This window comes from Urocitellus parryii, chromosome 3 (assembly GCF_045843805.1).
Source record: "Urocitellus parryii isolate mUroPar1 chromosome 3, mUroPar1.hap1, whole genome shotgun sequence".
NCBI lineage: Eukaryota > Metazoa > Chordata > Mammalia > Rodentia > Sciuridae > Urocitellus > Urocitellus parryii.
Window position 1 is genome coordinate 7546638 of NC_135533.1, and position 24662 is coordinate 7571299.

Consider the following 24662-nt stretch of genomic DNA (forward strand, 5'->3'; position numbering starts at 1 on the left):
CCCTTTCTACATTAATATTGTGTTTCTCACTTTTCAAAAAAACATGGCTCCCCCCACCTGTCCTGACATTTCAAGGGTATTTAGGGCTTCTCTAAGCTGTTTTTGCTCAACCCAGAAAGCTCCTTAGCGTGGAGGGCTAATTTCCATTTAGCCGTTGTTGAATGCTCTCCATAAAGAGGCCACTCATTTGTGAGGAGCCCCGGTTATTGGGAAGCTCTTCCTTAAATGGAGCAAAATTCTTCCCCTTCACAAGCTCCTTCCTCTCAGTTGGCTTTGCTGAAGCCTCAAGGACTCAGGTCCTGGACCAAGCTCATCCTTCCTTCATGGAGCAGTCCCCAAACTGAAAATTATCTCGCTTCTCTCAAGTCACACATTTTCTGGGTAAATATTTCCAGACCTTTTGGATTTTCTTTAATGGGTCTCGTGTCTACTTGGTCTTCTCATAAAACTGATGTTCTTGGTCTGGACACAGTTCTCCTATTAACATGGCTCAGTGTTAGTTTCATTTAAGAATCAGTGAGTCTTACAGGAGAATTTCAAGTAGTAAATGAAAAGGAGAAGAAAGCAACAGAAAATTACTATTGAATAAACACTATAGGAAGAACTGTTAGAGAGAAGATCAAAAAAAAAAAAAAAGAATCAGTGAGGACAAAACACTAGTTCATGCTAAACACTCCACCAAACCAGCCCCCTGAGTTTGCTTTCCCGACACTGGGAGTCTCCCCGCTTCGACCTAAGTGCTCACGTTTATTTTTATTATTACTTTATTTTGTCCAAGTGTAGGAATTAAGCTTATGCCTATTTTTTTCATCTCATTATTTTATCTTGTCTTTCTAGCCTGTCGAGATACTTCTGAAGTGTTTTTTATCATCTGACATATTAAACCATCCCTCTCAGCTTTGTGTCATTCACAAACTCACTAAACACACAATCAGTGTCTTAACCCAGGGCACTGATTGAAATGTTGGGAGGGATGAGCAAATAGAGGACCCCCTTTCAGGTTTCAAATTATGCTTCTCTTCATTGGCTTAAAGATTTATTGAGAGACTATTAAACCCTCTGATGAAAGCCAGATACATCAAGTCTAGAGTATCATTTGGGTGGTAAGTGATAAAAATAGACAAAATTTGGTCTGATGAAATTTCCACTTTACAAACCTCTGCTTTCTGCCAGTGATCCTGACTTCCTGCTGGAAGGACCCAGGTTGTGTGAGAATCCACTCTAAGACTCTGTGCTGGGTCGACAGTGGTCTCACTTTTATTTCCCTTCCCCTGTGGAGCACATGTGTGTCCGGGTTAGCGCCCCTCTTCATTCTCACGAGTCCTTTCCAAGCAGTGCTCATCCTAGAGCTCAGGGCAAAGTCACATTATTTATTTAGATCTTTTATGGGATGGCTTCTGATTAGCAGCTGACCTGACGAAGCAACAACTGATAGCTTTGATGTCTGGGGGTGTCCAGACGTCTCCTGCGAGTTCAAGTCATCTTCCTAGATGGATATTTTCAGAGCTGGGGATGCAAATGGGTCGTATCTCACTGAAGCACATGTCACTTTGGAAAGGGGAATTTACGAATGCTTCTCCCCGACCTGTACCTGCTAAGTGACCTTGCACTGAAGGACAGCCAGTCTCCCTGGTACCCACATGGCTTTTGTTTTTGGTCTTCAGTGTAATCGTTTTGAGGTTTCCCTTGCTTCTTCATCATCCTGAAAGACGCAGCCATCATCAGCAGGGCTGGCTGGTGCCACATCAGGCTTCCCCAACACCAACATCACAAAACCAACTGGGTGACCTTAAGCCTGTGGCTCTCAAAATCACTGGTGGTGATTTTGCACCACTGGGGGTCCTCGGGCAATGTCTGGAGCCTTCTTTGGTCGTCACGACTTGAAGTGTTACTTGTAACTTGTGAGCATGCTATAGCTCCATGGCAAAGAATTTTCTGACCCCAAATGTCAACAGGGCCACTGTTGGGGAGCCCTGCTTTCCTGCCTTCAGAGAGGCCCTGACCATTCTGAGCCTTGGTGCTTCTGTTGTACAGTGAGGGTAAAGATGGGCTGGGCTGGCTTGGGGTGGGGGGAATGTGGACAGTCCCAGAGGCACTGGCACACGGTGAGCAGCAAAGGACAGCAAGGATTTTCATTATTTAGTACCAAGCATTGTACTGGATAAATCCCACGATGTTATTACCTTAATATTGATCATTTCCTCCACAAACATTTTTTTGAGGACTTCCTGTATGCTAGGTACTAATCTGGTTACTGCAAGTAAACCATCCAACCAACCAACCAACCAACCAACCCAGCAAACACACAAACAAAAACACAGAGGACATCTCTACCCTGAGGGAGCCAGAGCCTGCAGGGGGCCTCAGATTCCTCCACTTTGCATTAGAGAAGATCCAGCCTCTAAGAGGTTAAAATATCAACGTAGTAAAGTAACAGGCCCCAGGTTTCAATGGAGACGAGTCTGCATTCAAGTCTAATCAGCTCTGCCTGTTTCCCAAGCCCACATTCTTTCTACTCCATTAATGTGGGTGTTGGATCCCTGATTTAAAATACAAACCAAAAACCAGGTGGCAGGATGTGTGAGGACTGCAGATCTCACCCCACCCCCACTCTTAGGGATGGCATCAGAGCCTTGGCCTGAATAGTCTCACCCTCCAGTGTGCATCTGCAAATGATACTCTTTCTGATTCTTTCCTCATTACTCTTTACTAATTCTGCAAATATCTATTGAGTGTTGCTCCCAGTTAGGATGCAGTGGAACTGTGCAATACTATCCTGGTCTACAGGGAGGTCACTGGCTAGTAGGGATGAGGGGCCGTACGTAGCGCAGCCCTAACCTACTCTCCTGTGAAGGAGGCCATCTCCATCCCAGGACCACAGACTTCCTTACAGGCAATCACATGTTCTTCCCATGACTCATTGACACCTGTGTGGTTCGTTTCCATGCTCAGAGAAATCTTTCTTTGATGCACAAAAATTTGTAGGTGTGACATCCATACATCTGAGGCTTGTTAAACTTTCAGCTTGATTCAGATTTATGGCCCAGTGAATTCTTAGCCGTAAAGGATGTCACCTTTACAATGTTATTTGTTCATGACCTTGAAGGTCCGTATCGTCCATGGCAATTTTGTTGAAGTATGAATTGAGCCCCATGAGCTGAAATACTGATGAGCCAGAGAGTGTTAGACAAGGGAACCTAGCCATCACTCAACATTCCATCAAAACTCGACTTCATGGGTCTCAGGAAGTAATAAAGTCCTTAGGATCATGGTTGAGGTTACCTCAGGGTATCATAAAGCAGCATTTTTAGGAATACAACAGTGTCATAGTGCAGAGTTTATTTTGATGGAATCACTAAGTCCCTGAAGGACCACTTAACACTTTCAACTATTCTTAATGGAAATGTAGGAATATACATGGCAGCATTTGGGCACGTGCCAACAGCTCAGGATGGACAATGAAAGAATACCAAGGCCAATCCACCCACTTTTTTTTTTTTTTTGCTGGTTATTGGCATCACTTAACCTTTGTCTGCAACACTTTCTGGAGCTTGGCAAGTTCTTCTTGTCCACCTAAGACTGTGGACTGTCCTCAGGGAGACCTCACCTCCATACTCTCCAGCCAACTGACTAGTGGACTCACCTTTGTCTAATGACCTCCCTCAGCTTCAGTTTCCTCATCTGAAGGGCAATAATCATAGGTTTTGTTTTACTGGATCGTTGTGACACTTAGTTGTCGTATTTATATGTGTAATATGTAATGTCATGACGTCTCTGTCTTCCATTCTTGTTATAGGTAATAAAATCGAGGGTATGTTCTTCAAAACATAGCGACTTTAGGAAATGCTGGACAGGGTTCAGATGAGGGCTTTGTAGTTAGGTCCTGCAGAGTGACCCTGAGACCATGCCTGGTGCTACTTGTAGGATGCAAGGGAATAAGAAGTAGCTGTTGATCTGGCCCAGTGATCAGTAAGTCTCAGCCTCATTCTTTTTCCACTCCCACCCTTGGATCCATCAGCCACCTCTCCCCACTGACTTACCCACCGACTACGGGCTCTCCCTCTGGGCTTTACCCTGCTCTCTTCTGGACCCTCACTCACCAGCAGATCTGTGTGCTCCTGGTCCTAAGCCCAGGGACACTCTTTGCTGGTGGCCCCTTTCTGGTTTGGGGTGCAGACCCAGCCCTTATGTCTCCTGCCCAAGCCTTCCTCTGTGTCTTCCTCCTCTTCGTCCTCGGTAGCCACCACAGAGACTCCAGCCCAGCAGTTCAGAGCCACCTCCAAGTGTTGGTTCTGCTACCTGTTAGCCAGTGGCCCAGGGCCTCTCATTCACCTCTTTGTGTTCCAGTCTCCTCATCAATAAAGTGGGGATAATAAGCCACTACCTCACGGAGGTGTTATGAGGTTAAATGGTTAATATATCCATAGGGCTTCAAACGGAGCCTGGCCTGCAGGAGATCCCAGGGAAGAGCACACCTGCCCCTATTACAGGTTCTCGCTCCTCCCACTCCTCATTTTCTACAGCCACCCCCCCCATCTTTATAAATGAGCACTTTTACTGTTGATGCTCTTCTGATCATTGTCACAGGCCTCTGGTGAGAATAAAATTAATAAATTCTTTCCTCTTGTAAGAGGTTTGAGCTGCTCTCCCTTCCTCACTAAAGTTTAAACCCAAAGTGTCCTCTGAGCCCCAGGGAAAACCTGGATGAACCCTCTTGCTTCACTTGCTCTTAGTTGACGTCAGAATCACCAACTTCGGAGGACACAGTAATACACTTTTAGTCTCCCCCTAGCTCTGCTGCAGATCACACCTCTGACTAGTGGGTTCGGAGGATAATGGTTGTCTAGGTGACTTTTCAGGAATGGGAAGGCTGCTTTTGCTAAAAACACTGACTGTCACTGGGGCCTGCGGATGTCTCATGGGTGACTGGAACAGGGTGAGTAACTCCGCCTCTCCATCTTCATATTCTGTCCCTCTCCTGTGCTGCCTTAACCTTGGGGTCAGACTCCACTCAGCTCTGCACGGAGACACGTGGATCATCTGAGACATGCTTGGTCCAGAGCTATCAGAGCTATAATGCAGGGTTCACGAGACTTGCCCAGTCTCTCTCCTCCCTCTTCGAGGTTAAGGACACCACCATCAGTCATCGTGACGGGAACACTGGAGTACGAACGAATGAAAAGAGGTGGCGCCCGACTTTCTGGAAGATCTCAACCAATTCCAAGAAAAGGCGTGAATATGCCTGGCCTTCACTAGCCTTGTCCCTCTCCCTTGTCATCCCTGTTCTGCGTCTGGAACCCCTCAGCTCCCAGGAGAGGAGCGGCTGATTTGTGAGCAGAGCTCTGGCATGCTTCTCCCTTCTTTGGTCACTGAATAAAACCTTTCATTCTCTCCAAAACTTGTCTTTCAGCTGGTCTCTCTGGGATGGGCTTCCAGACCTGGGTTGATCCAAAGTTTTAGAAGTTGCTTGGCTAAACAGTGAAGTAATAGATCCTGCTGGCTCTCCTAGAGTTAGCACTTCTGATGCATGGTCACCTGGGGGATGGTGGTGTAAGTACTTTTTTGGGGGGATTTGGAGGCAACCGTGTCTACTTCAAACTGGCTGAAGACCATCCTCACACTGCCTTGCTCTGACATCCTGTGAAGAGCCGTGGAGATGGATTGCACCTGTGCAGACCGCCTACTGCTCACCTCCCTCTCCTGCCAGTCACCTTTCCCACACCTCAGATCAGCCTGTTTCTTTACCCCATAAATACCCCTCACCCCTACCTTTGGGGAAGTGGACTTGAGCCTGGGGGCTCCCCCTCCTCTCATTTGGCTGCTGTGGGAACAAACTCTTTCTCTTTTCTACAACTCATTGCTTCAGGGATTAGGCATTGCTTCGGTAACATCACCACTACCCACTGGGCACAAAAAGTGACCTCTCCCCCAGCCTGTGCGTTACCACCATCTTGCTATTTCCAATGTGCTTATATGAAGAAAAAGTTCAATTAAATATTGCTCAAAGGTAGAGGTCTTCAGTTAACCAAAGAATAAATTTTACATGCGGAAGTAAATTTTACATTGGACAGTTGAGTTCTCAATTATGATACCCATCAAATGACATTTGTTTCATTTCTGTCACAGACTCAGATGCCCCCAGCACCAGTCACAGTGTGTTTCAAGGGAGAATTAGTGGAATGAGCTTTAGAATGTGTCACAGGAGCAATTACCCCAGAGATGATTTGATGACACTTGTCTTGTGCATCACTGAGAAAAACAGCACAGCTTTTCTTGTGTGGAGCAGGTATTTGTGACTGACCCCAATGAGAGAAAATTACCTGGTAATTTAAAAATGCAAATTCACATTACCTAGTGTATTCTTATACCCAGTGTGTTCTTAACATATATCTATACCCAAAGAACCAAATTCTTACCTATAACTTTTCCAAGAAAGAGCGCCTTGGGGGAATTGAAGAGTGTGTCCGATGAACTTGGCAGATGGTAACTCACAGAAGGATAATGATCGAGCTGTAGGAGGAAACGAGACACTGTTAGAAGAAGGTGACTTTCCTGCACCAGAATCAAATCTTCCCTGCAGGCGATGGCATGTTTCTTTGAATTCTGGTTTCCAGATATCTTATTTTATCAGCGTGGACTCTGAAATATAGCCCAGGAAAATGAAAGTCATCTCTTCCTTCACACAGGTTATCTGAAAACAATTTGAACTAGTTAAATGAAGAATTGTTCTGATTTGATCTGTGGGTGCACATTTTCTATGGATAATTTGCCTGTTGGACTAAGATTCTTGCATGCTTTAATGGAGTAAGAACTGCTCCATCTAATCTCTAGTATTGAGCTCTGAAATAGACAAAGTTGTGCCTATAGCTTTGAGTTTTCTTTGTGCCCTTTCACGGAGCTATTATGTTCACTGTTTGGTGTATCTGCTACAGAGCAAGTTGGTCTTCAGATGGGAGAGCTTGCACACACATTTACACCCGGGCCCCAAATGCTGCAGTTCGACATTGTTTTCTTGCTTTTCACCCAGAGGATGACTCTTTGCCTCAGGCAGGGGGCGTCAGAGCCTAAGGGAGTTGGGGAGCCTCTGCTCAGGCAGAGCTTGTTCTTCTGGAAGGAAGGGGAGTTGGTAGCAGAGGGAGAGAACTGAAGCAGATGGAAAGAGCCTTCTGAGAATGGCTGGCACATGCACACTGAACAAGGCCCGCTTTGGGTCACATTTCCCATGTGCAAAATACCAAGGGTGGAGTCACACATCAAAGGCCTTGACTCGCCTTTGTGTCCCCGCATAACAACTTCTTCTGAGTTGCTTTTTAAAATAGATGCAGTCTAATCCCAGCAACTCAGAGGCTGAGGCAGGAGAATCTCAAGTTTGAGGCCGGCCTGGACAACTTCATGAGACCCTGCGTCAAAATAAAAAATTAAGAGGATGGAGATGTCTGTGGAGGAGAGCCTCTGGGTTCCATTTCCAGTCCTGACCACAGGCCAACAAAGAGAGACGAAGCCTAGTGTGTTTCCCCAGAGCTTCCTGGGTCCACCAGCGGAAAACCTCTTTGGATCCATTCATTCTTTTCCTGTGAGTTCCACACCTGCCAAGTCATTGTCATGGAAGGGGAGGGTCATAAGAACACAGGCCTGGGTCCCCTGCGGAGCACTCCTGTGGGAACTCTGGGGACCAGGTGGAGGAGGGAGCTAGAACAAGCAGCCACTTGGAAAACTTGGGAAATGATAGCCAGTCACTGGTAACAATGGGACTGACTAGGCCAAGAGGCAGGAGGCCTGCCATGCTGGGGGAAGGAAGGTGAGGTGCCAGGAAGAAAGAGTGCAGGGCAGTGGGCATCATTCCCTCCACGCTGGGAACTAGCTCTGTAGACGAATGAGCGCTCATTATTAACAACTCTCTATAGCCAAAACATGAAACTGCTCACTACAGACTTGGAAACCATTGAAAGTTCAGGGTTCAGGGTCAAAGCATCATCACATTTCAGGAATTTTTGAGTCGTGATCTGCCAAAGTGCTACTGTGAGTTTTTGTGCATTAGAAATATGATAATAAAAGTCTGGGGGGAAAAAAGGGAAAAGAACCCTATTAAAGCAAACATATGCGTGTTTCACTATCATTTTCAAAATGTTATATACCACCAAATACATCTTGACAAAACATTTTTTCCAGCCAGAGAATCTTAAATATTTTAAATCTTAGAAAATTTCTTCAGAGCAAAGGCTACCTTTTCTGCTAATACTAGCTGGCTCCTTTGGTGCCACCTGTTGGCAGGCCTTGGTAACGGCCGCTGCTTTCACTTGTCACAGTCCCTAACTGCCAGATGGGGAGGGAACCAAGGCCTCACCGAGATGGTGGGCTGCAGTACTTCTTATGATTCAATTTCTTTGTTGAAGAACTTAAAAAAATGGATACAAACAATATGTATCCATTATAGAAAAATAGTAGTGCATATTTTCAGGAAAAGACTCAACTGGTGATAATTAATACTAATTTAAAAATGTATATTATTCGTTTTCACAAAAAATGGGTGGAATCCTACAGATATCTGATTTCGTTTTTTAAAACTTAGCAATGCATTATAAACTTTTTCCTGTGTCAATAAATATAAAACTGAATTGCATCTTCTGGATGACTAGTATTCTGTTGCATGCAAAATACAGTATGGCACAGTCTTTAAAAGGTATCAAATCTTTGTGTTCACACATCTGTCCTTTTTGCGTCCTCAGGTCCAGTGCTGGGTCAAGCACATGGTAGGCTCTCAATGAAAATGTGCTGGTCTTTGCTAATACCACCCTTAAAGCCTGTGCTCAGAGGTGCCTTACCACATAGTGGCCCCTTGCCCTCCTGTTCTCTGGTGATCACTTTCTATAATTTGAACTGAGCTCCCAGTGAAAATCCTGGTTTATCTCCCTAAGTTTGCCCCCTTTCTGTATCTGCATGGTGGATGGCTTGAATCCTGATACTGAAATTTACATTTATTTATACGAAATTTTACTTCTTTTGTTTTGAAATACAACAATGGTCTGCTCAAAAGTTTTGAATCTTGATTCTGTCATCTGACATATTAGTGATCCTGCTTGGTTTTATATCTAAAAATATGATGAACACTCTTATTCTTAACTCATTAATAAAGTCATTACTTAAAAACACACAGAAGTGGGCAGTGACAAATGATTCTAATCCAAATGACCTGTTCAGTTAGGAAAACATTTTATAGAAATTAAAATGGAAAATATGATAAATGTTAAAGGCCCTCAGAAAGCCTTAGCTGTCAAGGACGAGGCTGGAGCTCAGGAGGAAGCTCCCAATAAGAGAGGCAGAGAGGGTGGCGTGGGGGGAAAACAGAAGAGAAGAACATGGTCCATGTTTCCTCGTCCCCGGGGACGGGGACGGGAATCTCATTCCTTCTCCCTCACACTCCTGCCTGCTCTGTGCCTGAGAGGGAGGGTGTGGGCAGATGAGGATGTTGTGGGGGATGAATTGACATGGACAGGTCAGGGAAGGGAAGTGGGCAGCTGATGGCTTGCCTGGCATGACCAGGAGGCGGTGCTGTTCCCCTGCTGAGCACAAAGACCTCAGAATAGTGACATCAGACAAGGCTTGTCTGTGACTGCGGCCACAAGTGCATAAGACCACTCTGGAATTCCTGAACAGAGATGCAGTGGACAGGATAACGACACCTACCCTCCTAAAATATTCATGTTCTAAATCCCAGGACCTGAGAGTGTACTGTCCTGCACAGCAGGAGGGACTCTGCAGATATAATTAAGATGAGGATCTTGAGACCCTGAGACGGTGGTGGAGGGTGATTATTTCTGGTTATCTGGAGGGGCCTTGTGGAATCACAAGGGTCCTTACAGGAAGGTGAAGAGGAGGAAAGTTCCTTACGGAAGATGAAGAGAGTAAAGAGGAGGAGAATTGACCACGGAGTTGAGCATCTGGTTGCATGAGGAGGTGACTGAGGAATGCAGGTGACTTCTGGGAACAGGAAAAGGCCAGGAAACAGATTCTCAGCCCCTCCAGAGGCAACCGGCCTTCCTGGACCCTGATTTCAGTCCATGCAGACTCCTGACCTCCAGAAGGGTAAGGTAATAATTTGTGTTGTTTCAGCCTCTAAGTGATGCTAATTTATTACAGCAGCAGTAAGAAACTTAGACACACAAAAAGACCCCGTGAAACAACAAACAGCAATGAAAGAGAGCATATTCCCTCTCCGGGCCATTTCTCCAGTGCCAATGTATACATCTTGATTCTGTCATCAACTTATCAGTGATCCTGTTTGGTTGTGATTTGTCTAAGAATATAATAAACACTCCTCGTCTTAATTCATTCATAGAGCCGTTAACTTGAAAACATGGAGCAGGAATCTCAGTTGGCAATGGTAAATAATTTGAATCCAAATCCACCCCACCTGCTGCTCAGATGCAATTTATCAAGAGACCCAGTCGCCAACCTGCATTTGGAGAGCAGAGACCCCTGCCTCCCGGGACCCTCACCAGGAGCCTGTTCCTAAAGTGAGCTCCTCCTGAGTGTCTCCTGCCCCAATCCTACCATTCTTCAAGGTGTACAGGTCCCCTTCTCTCAACGACCAATTTACTGCCTCCCAGCCCCAAATGCACCCTTCAACACACACCTTAAGATCCACCCCGCTTCCTGCACACAGCTGTCCTTTAAAGTGGGCACCGTGTAGAGAGTGTGCAGGGGCGTCACAGGAGGGAGGGCTTCCTGTGGGGGAAGCAGAGGGCCCAGTGGTGCCTGCTGGAGTCATAGACTAGAAGTGAGCCCTCTGTGCCCTCCACACCCACCCCGCAGGGTGCTGCCACCTGCCCCACCTGCACTTGGGGGTGGTTTGCTGCTCCCCAACACGCCAGACCCCTCCAACCTGGGCTGAGCCTACCTTTACCAGCAAGGTCTTGAGGGGTTCAGAACACAACACCCCAAAAGTGCTGGTCTGGCAAATCGACTGCTTCGAGGGTAAGATGCTTAGAGACCACAGATGTAGGAAGGGCACTTGGGCCACTGCTTTTCTTGGGGAAGGCAAGGCTCAAACTCCCCTGTGAAAGACGCCTTCCCTCAACAAGAGGCAAGGGACATTCTTATCTCCAGAAAAGGGGAGTCAAGGCTGAGGGAAATCTGTGCCCCAAACTTCATTAAAGTCACCCCCCACTGCCTTTGCCCCAGCCCCACCTGAGCTACTTCTTCACCATCACTGCTGAGTTCACCTCTATGTGAGGACCCAGGCCCGCCACCTGGGGGGTCCTCCCCCTGACAGCTCTCAGGTCCAGGTGGCAATCTGCATGGTTTTCGTGCAAATCCCTCACAGGTCAGCTTAATCCTCGGGGCAGCTGGAGAGCCTAAGAATGAAGAACGTGGCCTGCCCCACCGTCAGGAACCCTCCTCACTTGTCCTTGCCCATGTGCTCGCTCAGCCCCGGTGCCTGTGGGAAGCTGAGCTGGGGTCCCTAGGTTTTACAGACAGCCTCCGTCACGGCTGCTTCTCTTCTTACCCGGCCCTGTGGGCTCGGTCCCCACACTGATCTAGACTGCCACACACGGGCCTTTCTTGGAGGAAGACAGGGTTCGGTGGTCTCGGCTGGAGGGCACCACTACAGGAGAAAGGAGGGAGTCCAAAGTCAAAGAGGGGGAGGAAGGATTGGCCTTCCTAGCCATACCCCGTCACAGAGAAAGAATGGCCAGCTGCAGGGACAGTCCCTCTCACTGAACTAGCCTGGTCCTGACAATTAGGAAGGCAGAGGATCAGCTACATTTTAAGTATTTACATTCAAAAGAGAAAATGCATTAAACCCGATAAGGCAAGAGAAGTTCTACCTGAGAAGCCTAAGGAAGTAAATGACATATGATGTCATTTCACTCCCATTGCCAGGTGGCCCCTCTTCTCAAATGAACCCTGGTGCATTTGCCACGGTGAAGTGTAATAATTTCAAGGTAATTTCTTTGGGGTCCTAGTGAGCTATTTGGCTGTCCATTTAGCTGGTGGTCATTTCCCTGGCAGTTAAGAGGCGATAAGAGATCATGTAATAGAGTCTCATTAAAATTAAAGACTGTGACTCCATGTTCCCCAGGACAACCTTAAGGGGACACTAATTTGTTCAACATTTACCATTAAGCCATTAAAAGCATACTGATGCAGGCTGGGACGCAGGTCCTACACCGGGAGTTAAAGCTTTAATGCCGTTCAGGTATTATTTTGCAATTTCAGTTCATTTCCATTTTAAAGCTATAGTTTGCATTGGCAGACTTAGAAGGGACTTCACCAGCCTGTTTGTTTTGGGAATGAAATGGAGAAGCTAGAGGAGGAGCACAGAAGAACCTAGACAGCCTGGATTATTTTGGATGAAGGGAGGGGCGGGACACCCTCTCCTGAGATGAAAGCACCCAGTTCCACATGGGCCCTGCCTACGTGGTGGAAAAGTATTTCAGGGTTCAGTGGTTTCTTGAAGGTCTGTGATTTCTTGTAGCCTTTCCCAGTCCCTAATTGAGGGTAATACTTGGAATTAGCTCAGAGACGTGGCATTTAGAACATTCCATCTTGATGAATGTTTTTATTCCAAGTTGAATCTGTTGGCCGAACCTGGGCAGAGGCCAATGCAGACAGATGTTAGGTGAGAGAAACAATGACCAGCTCAGCTAGCGTCCCTGATCCACAGCCACCGTCCCTTCCAGACCTGGAACTCCTACAGACTTCAGAGAAGAGGGAGTTTGAAGAGCAGAGACCACACCTCCCTGCCATCCTAGTCTCCATTCCACCTGGGAACAGGAGAGGGGACATCTGTAGGCCTAGGGCCATTCCCAGTGTTGAATAGGAAAGAACAGGACAGCTCCAGGGTCAAGGGTAGATTCACCTAAATGTTTTCTGCCTCTTCTGATTCTAGACCACTCTATGTTAGTGGAGAGGACACAGAACAACTGTGGGTTGGAGTGAAAGGCAACAAGGTGAGGTTAGTTGTGGGTCTGTCACCAGCCTGGTGGGGCAGCCCTGTCTCTGTTCCTCTTCTAGGGACCATAATTCAGGGAGAACCTGTTACCTGTTACCACAGATGCCTGTTAAACATTGATCACTGGGTAGACAGGTGACAGACTTGGGTGGCTGGGCCTAGGGACAGCACCTGACCCCTGGACTTGTTTGCCTGCTTCTTTTCCTGCAGCACCTTCGGTCAACTTATGATCCATGTGAAATGGCCTGTAACACGTTAGGTGCTCTCGTGACCTTTATAAACTGGTCACCGCTGGCTGAGCCATCTGGGTACATGTGTCTCTGGGTGTGTGTGCAAGCTTTGGGGACCCTGACTCTGACTTCCATTAGAACTTCCGTTCTCAGAGGAATAGCGCTCTCTGAATGACTCAGGTGGCTGAACCCGCATAGACTTTATGGCCACCAGGCTGCGTGAGCCGCCTGGCTCCAGCTTGTACCACATGCAGGAGACCTGCCAAATGTTCATCTGGACGTGATTTCTCATGCCTGGGGGTATTCCCCACTTACCTGGAGTCCTGAGTTCAGCCTAGCCCATTTTGGGGACCATGTGGCAGAAAACCCCCAGCCCATCACTGTGGATCAACATGCCAGCCTCTGGCCAACTCCTAAGCCATGTGACAAGAACAACCAAGGATGCAGACCACAGGTGCCCATCTGAAGACTGACTAGCCCCCGCTGGGCTAGACTACGTGGAGGACTTTGATTCAATATTTAATTATTTTTAAGAGAGGCCAGAGGTGGGCTACCCTCCAGTGAAAGCAGACAAATCCATCTCCTGAGCCCATCTCCTGCCTTCACCTGGGTCTGGGGGCTTTGCATCCAAAGACCAGCAAAAGGAAACTTGGCCTGCATAGCTAGGAAGGACTTGGCTCAGTCCTTTTTAGGACAGAATATACTTTGCACAGGGGAACGGGGGCTCTCTTCACATCTGGATCAGCTGGCCTTGAGAATGCAAAACAAAGAAAAGGAGGTCAGTCTCAATCTAGGCATTTCCTCTTATTGCCACTGCACTGTCCAGCGGCAAAGGTGGCTTGAAGGGCCACCTTTCCCTTCTTTGGAGGCAAGGGCAGGACTTTGTGCTTTCTTGCTCTCCTTGCGAGGGTCACTAGGGAGCTCCTACAAACCAGTGCCTAGGAGATGGGTGTAAGGAGCATGGGCAGGCTGGGGTGGGGGACAGGGAGAATAGCCTGGCTCTGCCCTGAACATCCGAGTCATGTTCTCAAGTCACCAGGCCTCCTTGGACTCCAGTTTCCTCACCTGTGAAGTGAGGAGGTTGGACCAGATCATATTCAAAGTTTCTTTGAAAATGCAGCTGCGGACCTCAGGAGTAGTGTTATCCCAGGTTCCTGGGGTTTTGAGCAGGATCTTCTTGTGCTAAGAACCAGCTGTAGGGTACCACTTGGAAGAGGTCCTTGTGGGACCTTTCTCCTAATAGTGGTGATGGGGATGGGGAAGAGGAGTTACGGCCCCACAAGTCTGCAGTTCTCCCAGGTTCTGTCTTGAGGCCAAGACCACATAGAAACTGTCATCTTTGCTACATGAACCTAAATATCTCAGCAAATCTGGCTCCTGACATTTGGCTGTTAAGGGAAATACTTATATACAGGTCAGGCAAGTCAGGGGTTCTCAAGCAGGGAGGGGCCTGAGAGAGATCTAGTTTATCACCTTTCCATAAATGTAGGGAGGGAGAGGAGTCCCTGGGAGAACTGGTGACCCACTCAGGGTCCCATGCGAGAAATGGCGGCATTGGCCTTGACTCGATATTAAACTTGACGCTCTTTTCCACAAAGGTGTAAACCTCAAGAAATAAAGGATTTAGGAGCCAGACAGATCTTTCTTGGCTCTACATGTGCATAATTTCTCTTTTAGAGACGCTGGAAGGCTTCATGTATGGCTTGATAAGCAATTTTAAATGAGAGGTATTATAAAAATACCCATTACCATTGTCACTATGCCATCATTATTACGGTAATGTGATAAGTAAAATATAGTTGGCTGTAAGGCTGAGTGCAACTGGAGTCCTGCCGTATTGGTGTGATTAAAAGAATTAGTGACTCCATTAGGTGCTTCATGGTATATATATGAAAAATTCCTCAAAATAGTAGAAAGAAACAAATTTGCTTTCACACATTGATCTACTTTTTCTAGTCTGATACGCCACCTACTGGAAAAAACACCAAATATGATTTAAAGTGTATGATTTAAAAAAAAAATCAAGAAAACTGATTTTATATCAATAACTCCCTGAGTTTTTCTAAACACCCGTGACCGGGTACAGACATTCTCATTCCAGAACGGGTGCAGCTGTTCTTTAATAGTATTGATTTCAGAGATGTTTGCAGCAGGAATGGCTACGACACTATGTTGTCATTGTTTCAAAGAATCTACTCAGAGAAAACTCAGCAGTCTTAGGTTTGTGTCTTTGATTTCAAGTTTCCTTTTTAGCAATAGATATGGTACGAGGATAATTCATGGTTGTGATATACTCTGTATTTAAAATCACAGTAATAACCATCACCCGTGGTCTGCATAGGTGTCGGGAGCTTTAGGTAATCATGTACATAATAAGCACCAGTGGATTCGTTAGGGTACATGTTCCCTGATGACCTCAAGGTAATGAGATTTTAGGAATAAAGGAAAACATACATGTGGGAAAGGGGAGGAAGAAAACAAGAAGAGGGATGAAAAACCAAGTTCGAGCGCTTTTGAAAACAGCTGCTAATAACTAATGTTGCTCACGTGGCTCATGTTACGGCTCAATCTTTATGGATCAGATGAAAAGAATACAGAAGTTTGAGTGAGAGGATTTTGAGAAGCGGAGCTTGACGGAACCGCGAGGCCTCCTGGCTTCGTCTTTCTTCACTGTGACTGTGGGTTTTCCAGCACCTGCTTCCAGGACTTGTAGCAGTGGGATCCTGTGAGTTCTGAGGAGCCTCGTGCCAGGGAGCTTAACAAGGTTGTCAATAAAAAGGAAGCCACCAGCTGGGGAGCTGGGTCTGTTAGTCTGGTGTGGGCGGGTGTGTTGCTGCTGGGTTGTTTACCTGCCCAGGTTGGGACTGGCCCTGTGGAAGCAGGTGGCTACTCTGATGTCAAATGCTTAATGCCGGCCCTCGCTGTGACTGGCCAGATCCTCATCTGAAGAGGCGCTCCTCATAAATCCAGAGGAGCAAGCAGGCTATTCTGTCAACTGGGGGCATCTCTGGGCACAGTCCTGAGAAGGGGACACCCATCCAGGAGTATACCTGCCCCCAGGCCACCAGTGCACAGGTGGGTGATTATCACGGGGTAACCTGGCTACTGAGAGGGTGCACACTGCAAGGGCTGACCACACCTCCTGCTCAACAGACGTTCAATAAACCACTCAACTCCCGATAGGTCCTAGTGCACACCTGGATCTTCTGGTGATTTTGCTGACCAGTCACCCTGAGAACTGGGACCAGAGTTAAGCTGACCATATGCAAGAGAAGATAGACTGAGCTGCATTCAAGGTGCTTAGATTCTTGCTTGGGAAATAGGACTTATGAAATAATTAGGAAATAATGTTATATAACATTATATAAAAATCAAATATAGCTGGGCAGGATGGCGCACCCCTGTAATCCCAGCTGCTTGGGAGGCTGAGGCAGGAGGATCATGAGTTCAAAGCCAACCTCAGCAACTTAGTGAGGCCCTAAGCAACTTAGGGAGTCTCTGTCTCAAAAAATAAAAAAAAAAGGGCTTGGGATGTGTCTCAGTGGTTAAGAGCCCCCGGATTCAATCCCTGGTACACTACTCCCCCCAAAAAGAAAATCAAATATAAAATAATAAAATGTTACACAAAATTCCAAAATGTATGATATGTAGAATAACTTCCATCATTATTCAGCACTTAGATTGGCGGAGTGGAGACACTCTGAAGTGGAACACATAGACCTATTCTCTCCCAGGTAATGGAGGGCCGTCTCATCAGTCCTCAGGCTGTGCTTTGCAAAGGAATGGTAGAAGATGACAGAAGGTAAATGGGAGATAGATGGCGGAGAACGTGGAGAGCCAGACTGCAGAGTCTGGGTTTGGTTCCTAAGGGGGTAGGGTTTCAGGTTTTTAAGACCTATTTATCTATCCCTCTATCTACTTATCTATCATTTATCTTTATCTATCATCTATTTTATATTATATTCCTGTCTCTCCACCTAGCATCTCTCCATTATTGATCCTCTAGCTACCTATTTATCATCCATCTACCTATTTCCTATCTCTACCTATTGCCTATCTATTATCTATTATATTCTGATCTCTCTCTCTACCCACCATCTCTCCGTCATTGATCATCTACCTACTTATCATCCATCTACTCATTATCTACCTGTTTATTGTGTATCTGTCATCTGTCATACTGGTGCAGTGTCTCCCCAGATTTCTATTGTCATTTGTCACTACAACTTCTCTATGAAGACGTCAAGTCCAAGGTCTGTGTTTGCTGAGCACCCAGTCCTAAATGTTGACAACCTGCTTTGGGAAGAGTCCACTTGTTGTACGTAACGGTGGAGAGACCTGGAGAAGGGTGAGGAAGGAGGCGGGAACCCAGGAGAAGGAATCGAGAGAAAGCCCAGCACCGCGGGGTGAAGGGTTGTGGGAAATCTCTCTAGAGGAAAGGGCAGGAGAACCGAGGGACACTGGCACGTGACATTCAGCAATGCTACCACATGGTGCATGCCCTGGGGTGCTAGTGCTGAGTTTCCCTTGGTAACTTAGATGGTGCTATCTCTTCTTGGCTGGAAATGCTGTGGATCATGAGACACCCACAGAGGAGCCTAGAAACTGAAAGGAGTTCTGGGGAGGGCGTAGCTCTCACCCAGGTGGGAAAGGCGGGGGAAGACCTTGGCTCAAGGTCATCTGAGAAGGTTCCAGGACCTCTCCCCAAGGAAATGAGAACCCTCCTGAGAAAAAGAAAATCCTAAGGGCTGAGAAGAAGTGGGCACAGAGAGAAGGGAGATTATGGGCCAGAAAGTAGGAAGAGACTGACAGTTTCCAGACTGGATGTCTGTTTAACCACGGGGCTGCGGACCCGGAAGGCGCAGGCGTGCCTGGGGGAATGTGCATCACAGACGGGGAGCACGGTGCTGGGAGGACCTTGATGATCTGATCCCCAGAGGCAGAGCAGATGGATCCTGCCTGTCTCTGCCATCCATATGTTGGAGGCTATGATGGAAAAATGGGGCTGGGTCTACAGCATGGCTGGGGACCTGCCCAAGGCACCCCTTCTGAGCAGCGTGTGGGATGACATTCATGGAGAAGATGGGATTAAAGCTGCCATCAGGACCACCAAGGCCCGAGGCTGCTGCTTAGGATGGGACATGCCCGGGACGTGAAGCCTGCAGGGGGCCTCCATTAGTCTACTCTAGGTCAAGAGAGAGCCAGCGAGAAGAGTGGTTATGGCCAACTGAGGAGAAGGGCCACCTTGGCACGTGAGAAGTGCCTGGTTTTTTAATTCTCCCTCTTTTCACCAAACGTGTGCTTGGAGCCTTGGGCTCTGAGCCTGATTTCAGGGAAGGGAGACTGAGTTTCACTGTGTGGCCAAAGATTCAATCCATAAGCTATTACCAGAACCCCTGAGAGAGCTCTGGACACCAGAGCTCAGGCTAACAACCCTGGGTTGTGATGCTGTGCACATTGTGGCACCTCGGAGTTCAGAGAGGCAGGTGGGTGGGAGGGATGTCCTGAGGACAGGGGAGATTTGCCTCTGGGACACTCCTGAATCTCACCCTCTGCTCTCTCCTTAGTGTAGCCTCATACCATCATGACCATTAGTTCTTCCCTAAGTTCTGAAATTCGCTCTAGCAAATTGTTGAACACGAGAGATATGGAAATCCAGGGGGCCCTGAGTGATGGTGGTCCCAAGGCCCCCAGGCTTGAAGCTGTGTCTGAAGTGAGGGATGCTTGTGTCCTTAAGCAGTGAAGTTTGGTCTAACTCCAGGCGGTAGGTTCCGGAAGTCTTTGCAGAGGGTGAGTTAAGAAGAAAGGGTTAAAAAATAAATGCGAATATATCTATAAGCTGTGGCTGAAATGTGTAAGTTGAGAGTGGATAGAATCTTCACGAGGCTGGGTTTGGGCTTAAAACAAGCATCGTGTACCCGCTTGGGTCATGGCAGGAAAGTGCTCGCCCAAGCACTGCTAAGGAGAAGAGAGATCTATGGAGAGTGGGGGCCTTTGGGGACCTCAGCAGTGCTAGCACCAGGGACTGGCCTTGGTAGGAGGGCATCACTATCCCTAAGCCTGGAAGAGCAGGAAATGGGCCTGTAACATGGGGCTGGCGCAGAGGGGTCGGCGGATGGAGCGGTGGCTGTGGCCAGAGGGACAGAGCCAGGTCAGGCAGGAGAGTTGGGGCCAATGCAGACCCTGATCTCTCTTACCTCTCATTCTCGTTTTCCTGGCAGAGTCTCAGGGATGACAGCCAAGGGTCAGAAAGCTAAGCTGGCCACCTCTGGGGCCCAGTGCGGGATGACTGGCACCCTCTGGGCAGGAGAATGCCACGTGGAAAGAAAACTACGGCGATATCACAGGCTCATTTATTTATTCAATCAACCTTTATTAAGTGCCTGTGGTGTGCCTTTCAGTGTTCTGGGGACTTGGAAACACAAGGGTGAGCTAAAGTCCCAGATCCTAGCCCTCATGTGGCTTCCTTCCTGGAACGGGTGGCACTGAAGAAACCTCATGCGATGTGCCATGTGGGGAGCCGGGAAATGTCGGGTCTTTCCCCTCAAATTAGAGCAGAGTCAGAGGGATCTGGTGTGAGGAGGAGGGTCTGACTTCAGTCTTCAATAAGACCCTCAGGGCGGCTCGCTGAGAAGAGGGGATTTGAGCGAAGGCTTTCAGGATGTGAGGAGTCAGCCCTGGAGAGACCCAGGAAGGAAAGGAAAAGGCCACTCAGTGTGAATCCAGGGGTGGGAGCCTCCCTGGCGCGAAGCCTGTGAGGCCGCTGGGGGCTGAAGGGGGGGAGGGCCGCGGAGCTGAGCGCAGAGGGCAGACCGGCTCGTTCCTGTGGGTCCTGCAGGCCACGGCAAAGACCCTGGCTTTTCCTCAGAGAAATGAGGACCATGGGAAGTTCCGAGTGGAGAAATCACAAGATCCGATGCCCGTCTTAACAGATGGGGAAGAGGAGGTGTGGAGATGCGCCCCTAAGGGCCAGGTAAGAAGCCTGAGCCCAGCAGGGAGAGGCCCGCTGTGTGATGGAGGCCCAGGCCCGTGCAGAGCTGCAGAAGTGCCCAGAGCGACAGGGATCTGGGTGTTTTCAGGCAGAGGAAACATGATTTTCTAACAGACTGGATGGGAAAGAAGGGACCAAGGAGGTGGAAGAAACGAGAAGCAGCCCTGAAAGTCCAGGCAGCAGCGGTACCAGGTACTGCACGAGCGTGTAAGGGAGCCAGTTGAGTGGGTTGTGAGGTTGCTGATGATCTTGGTGAGAGAGCCACCGGGCAGTGGAGGACAGAGGCCCAGTGGGGAGTGGGCAAAAGAGGAAGTGGGGGAAGACTCAAGTGCTTGCATCTGGCAAAGGGATGGTCTCCGGAATACATCAAGAGCGCCACAACTTAATAATGAGAAGGCAGACAGTTGATGAGAGGAAAAGGGGCAAAGACTTGAACAGATACTTTACCAAAGAAGATTTACCAGTGAGAAATGAACATGTCAAAAGCTGATCCACTGGCTGTCAGGGAAAGGAAAAGCCAAGCCAAAATGACATGCCATAACAAAAATTAAAAAAAAAATGACAATATCAACGGGTGTGGTGGTGCATGACTGTAATCCCAGAGGCTTGGGAGGCTGAGGCAAGAGGATCATGAGTTCCAAGCCAGCCTTAGCAATTTAGCAAGGCCTTAGGCAACTCAGCGAGACGCTGTCTCTAAATAAAATACAAAAACGGGCTGGAGGTGTGGTTCAGTGGTTAAGTGCCCCTTGGTTCAATCCTCAGTTACACAAAAAGAAAAAAAGACAATATCAAGTGTTGGTCGATATGTGGAGCAACTGGAATCCTCCTGCTTTGCTGGAGGGGATGTAAAATAAAAGCTATTTTTAAAATAAAGTTAAAGATATATTTACCATGCAACCCATCAATTCCATTCCCAGATACTTAAAAGAAATTTTAAAAAGTCCATATATACACAGGTATGCAAATGCTCACAACAGTTATTCATAATATTCTCAAACTGGAAAATATGCATCTATCCACCGAGAGACGGATGCAGAATCAGATAGTCATATAGTTTATAAATGCAATGCTACCCAGAAGTTCTAAACAACTGCAGTTACACAGGACAAGGATTCTACAATTTTTCTAAGTACACATTCTGACTGAAGTTGACCATTGATCTAGTAGTTCTCAAGGAGGAACTTGAGGAGGTTTGTGATGATCATCTTGGTTTCCATGAACAGGGAGGGAGGTAGGAAAGGATATTATAATAAAAAAAATACCCAGAAACAGAGGCATCAAAAGGTTTATGTCAAATCTAAGTCCACGGAGTCAGAGGTTGATATCCGGTTTAATACATATCACTGTGTGCTCACTGTGGTTGGAAAGAACATGGCTGATTCCCTGGGACTCTACCTTTCCCCTTCACCAATGTCTTAACTTGTGTTTGTTTTGCTTAAAGACAAGACACCACTCTCTCCCACTGTCACCCCCTAACTCATGGAGATAATGGTTTTCCTAAGTCAAAGGCATTCACTGATGGATGGTTTTTCACATGATGTTTTAAATTATGGGTTGGAAGTTTGTTCCCAGTGTGTCTAACAGGCTAAGATAAGGGCTCTGGGGTCTAAACCTCTTTAATGAAATGGCATTTCCCTCTTTATTGGCTGGTCTTCAGGTTTACTGGTCTGCTCAACTTGTGACTGTGGGATGATTCTCATTTAAATGAACTTGAGTTTGTTTCCTTAATGGTTTTTCAATAATGCTGAAGATGCCCTGGGACCTTTTGTAATCACCCAAGGTAAAGGGAGAAAAAGACTAATGATAAAGGAACTCATCCTACCTGGTTAAAAAGGTTACATTTCTATTGATTCAAACTGATACAGGCAAAGTCCCTCCTGCTAAAAAGGTGGCTCAGCAAACACTGTCCTTCTGAGTGCTGCGGCTCACCCCTCTTCCCCATCTGTTAAGACGGGCATCCGATCTTGTGATTTCTCCACTCGGAACTTCCCATGGTCCTCATTTCTCTGAGGAAAAGCCAGGGTCTTTGCAAGGCCCACAGGAACGAGCCACGTTACCCTCCCCATAGGTTTTGGCTGCAATAACAACATTCAGGATGGAGTCTCAAAACTGGCATTATCAGAGGACTGATAACCACACCCTCGATTCTACTCCAGGTGAAAGAGCAGAAAGGCGCAGGAAGGCTGTTACGTAGAGAGTCACTTCAGAATACGGGGGTTATAAATGCCACGGGTCTGCGCCCCACTTGATGACCTGCTCTGCTGGCTCTAGAACGCAGTAGAGCTCGGCTCCCTGGGACGACTGAGGTTTGAACACTGTGTCTGGAGCTCATTCCAAGAAGTGGCTGTGGGGAGGGCTGGGGAGTTTAGCAGAGGTGTGCAGGGATGGAAAACAGGGAAAGCCAGGCAAAGTGAGGAAAGGGGCACTGCGTCCTGACGCAGCCCTGCATGAGGGGCACTGCGTGTGTCGGATGCGTGTGTGTGTGTGTGTGTGTGTGTGCGCGCACTTAAGGCTGTAGCAAAATGGGCTGACATTAATCCTTAGCCTGGGCTTATTAGATTTGGCTTTGGATGCTGTTGTGTGTTCAAATCTACTCTAGCAGAGGTGCAGCATGTGCAGGTCCTGAATCTCATAAGTGACCCTAGATCCACTCTGTGCCTTGGACCAAACCCAGCTCTCCTTCAAGCCCCCTTCTAGAGAGGGTCTCCGTCCTGACATTCTGCGGGGACTCCCCCGGCAATCTTGGGGAGAAAGAACACACTGCTGAGGCCGGGTTGTGGCGCAGTGGTAGAGCGCTCGCCTAGTATGCTTGGGGCGCTGGGTTCCAACCTCAGCACCACATTAAAAAGTAAATAAATAAAACAAAGGTCCATCTACAACAAAAAATTTAAAAAATATATGCTGCTGAGAGTATTTGTGGGAAACAGAAAAAGTGCAGAAAATATTTCAGAAGAAAAACATCTCCTCCTCCTCCACATTATCAACATTTTCCATTTCTTGAAGGTCAACTCCTGTCACATCCCACCTGAGGAACTTAACACATATCATTTCAATCAGTCCACACACAACTCTGGGTACCTATTCTTGTTTGCTCAATTTTACAGTTGAGGAAGCTCAGCTTGCGTTGTCTAAGCTGCTGGGTGACACAGCTCGGAGGTCAGTGAGCTCCAAGAGGCCAAGCTTCCCCACCATGCTAGCTCCTTCTCAGTCCCCTGGCAGAGCCAGGCTGGCACCCTGCCCTCGGCCAGGCCAGGGGTAGCTCTGGGCATGGGTGGGGAACAGGGGCACCCAGTGTCTTCTCTGTTGTCCTCCTCCTCTTCTCCATGTTCAATGCACTTCCTTTTACCCACTTTCTGAGTTGTGGGACCCCTGTTCCCTGTGTGTCTACCTCTGGTAGCTGGACAGATTTTCAGAGATGGCCTGAAAGATAGACCTCAGAAACCCACCAACTACTTCATCGCTACCCCCACTGTGCATTCGTGGGGTACAGCTGGGGAAGAAGCACACAGTGCTGAGAGAAGCCTCGGGGTTCATGACCCTGACACTAACTCCATTTTCTCAGGGGACTGGGGGTCAGGCTGCTGGAAGGAGCTGATTTCCACTGTTTGTATCACTTCTGCTGTGCCCTGAGGTGACAATATCAGGAGGGATGCTTGAACACAGTGGCAGTCATTTGCTCAATTGTTTCCTTTATTATCTTAATTCTACTTCCTTTTTGATGTTGTTCTTTTATCTTTTCCTTTGAGCTACCAGCCCAGACCCTCTCTTCTACCCATAAAGGCTTTTTTTCTATTGCCACTCCCTCCAACATTTGCATTGTATTTCCTCATCTTAATATTAGAGAAGAGGTCATTATTTTAGTTCACTCAGCAATGACTATAGAAGAATGTAAATCAAATCTACCCCAGAAAGCAGAAGGGATCTCTGCACTCTCAGATAGTTCAAGCTCATGATGTGTGCACAGAACATATTCATTTGTAGGGTTACTCAACAAACACTTCTTTAAAAGAATGTTTTTGTAGTTATAGATGGAAAATATGCCTTTATTTTATTTATTTTTATGTGGTGCTGAGGATTGAACCCAGGGCCTCACACGTGCTAGGCAAGAGCTCTACCACTGAGCTACAGCTCCCAGCCCCTAATAAACACTTCTCAAGGTTCTCCTGTGTGCCCAGGGCTTGGGGATAGAGCAGCATAAAAATCCCTGGCTGTACCCTTTGAACACAACAGTGAGCTCCCATTTATATCTGCAATACCATGTCCCAGCGCCATCCTGGTATTTCACATTAGATGCAAATGACCCAGGCCATAACCCATGGCTCTGAATTTGATGAGCGTTAATAGGAAAAAAACCACCACTGAGCTGGTCTCTCACAAGGCTCTTTCCCCTCCCCAAGCTCACTGGTTATGGCCAGTGACCACTAGAGGGCGTTTTAACACTAGCTCAGGCCCCACTCCAGGCCCCTGTCCATCAAAATCCTCACCT

General features: G+C 47.5%; 1 protein-coding gene across 1 annotated transcript in view; it reads right to left on the reverse strand.

Moving 5' to 3' along the window:
- Nucleotides 1–24662, reverse strand: part of Cntnap2 (contactin associated protein 2) — a 1300648-nt gene that overhangs the window by 105001 nt on the left and 1170985 nt on the right. The window contains exon 21 of the mRNA XM_077795886.1: nucleotides 6417–6510. Within this exon, the coding sequence (XP_077652012.1) occupies nucleotides 6417–6510 (94 nt within the window). The remainder of the gene's footprint in view (nucleotides 1–6416; nucleotides 6511–24662) is intronic.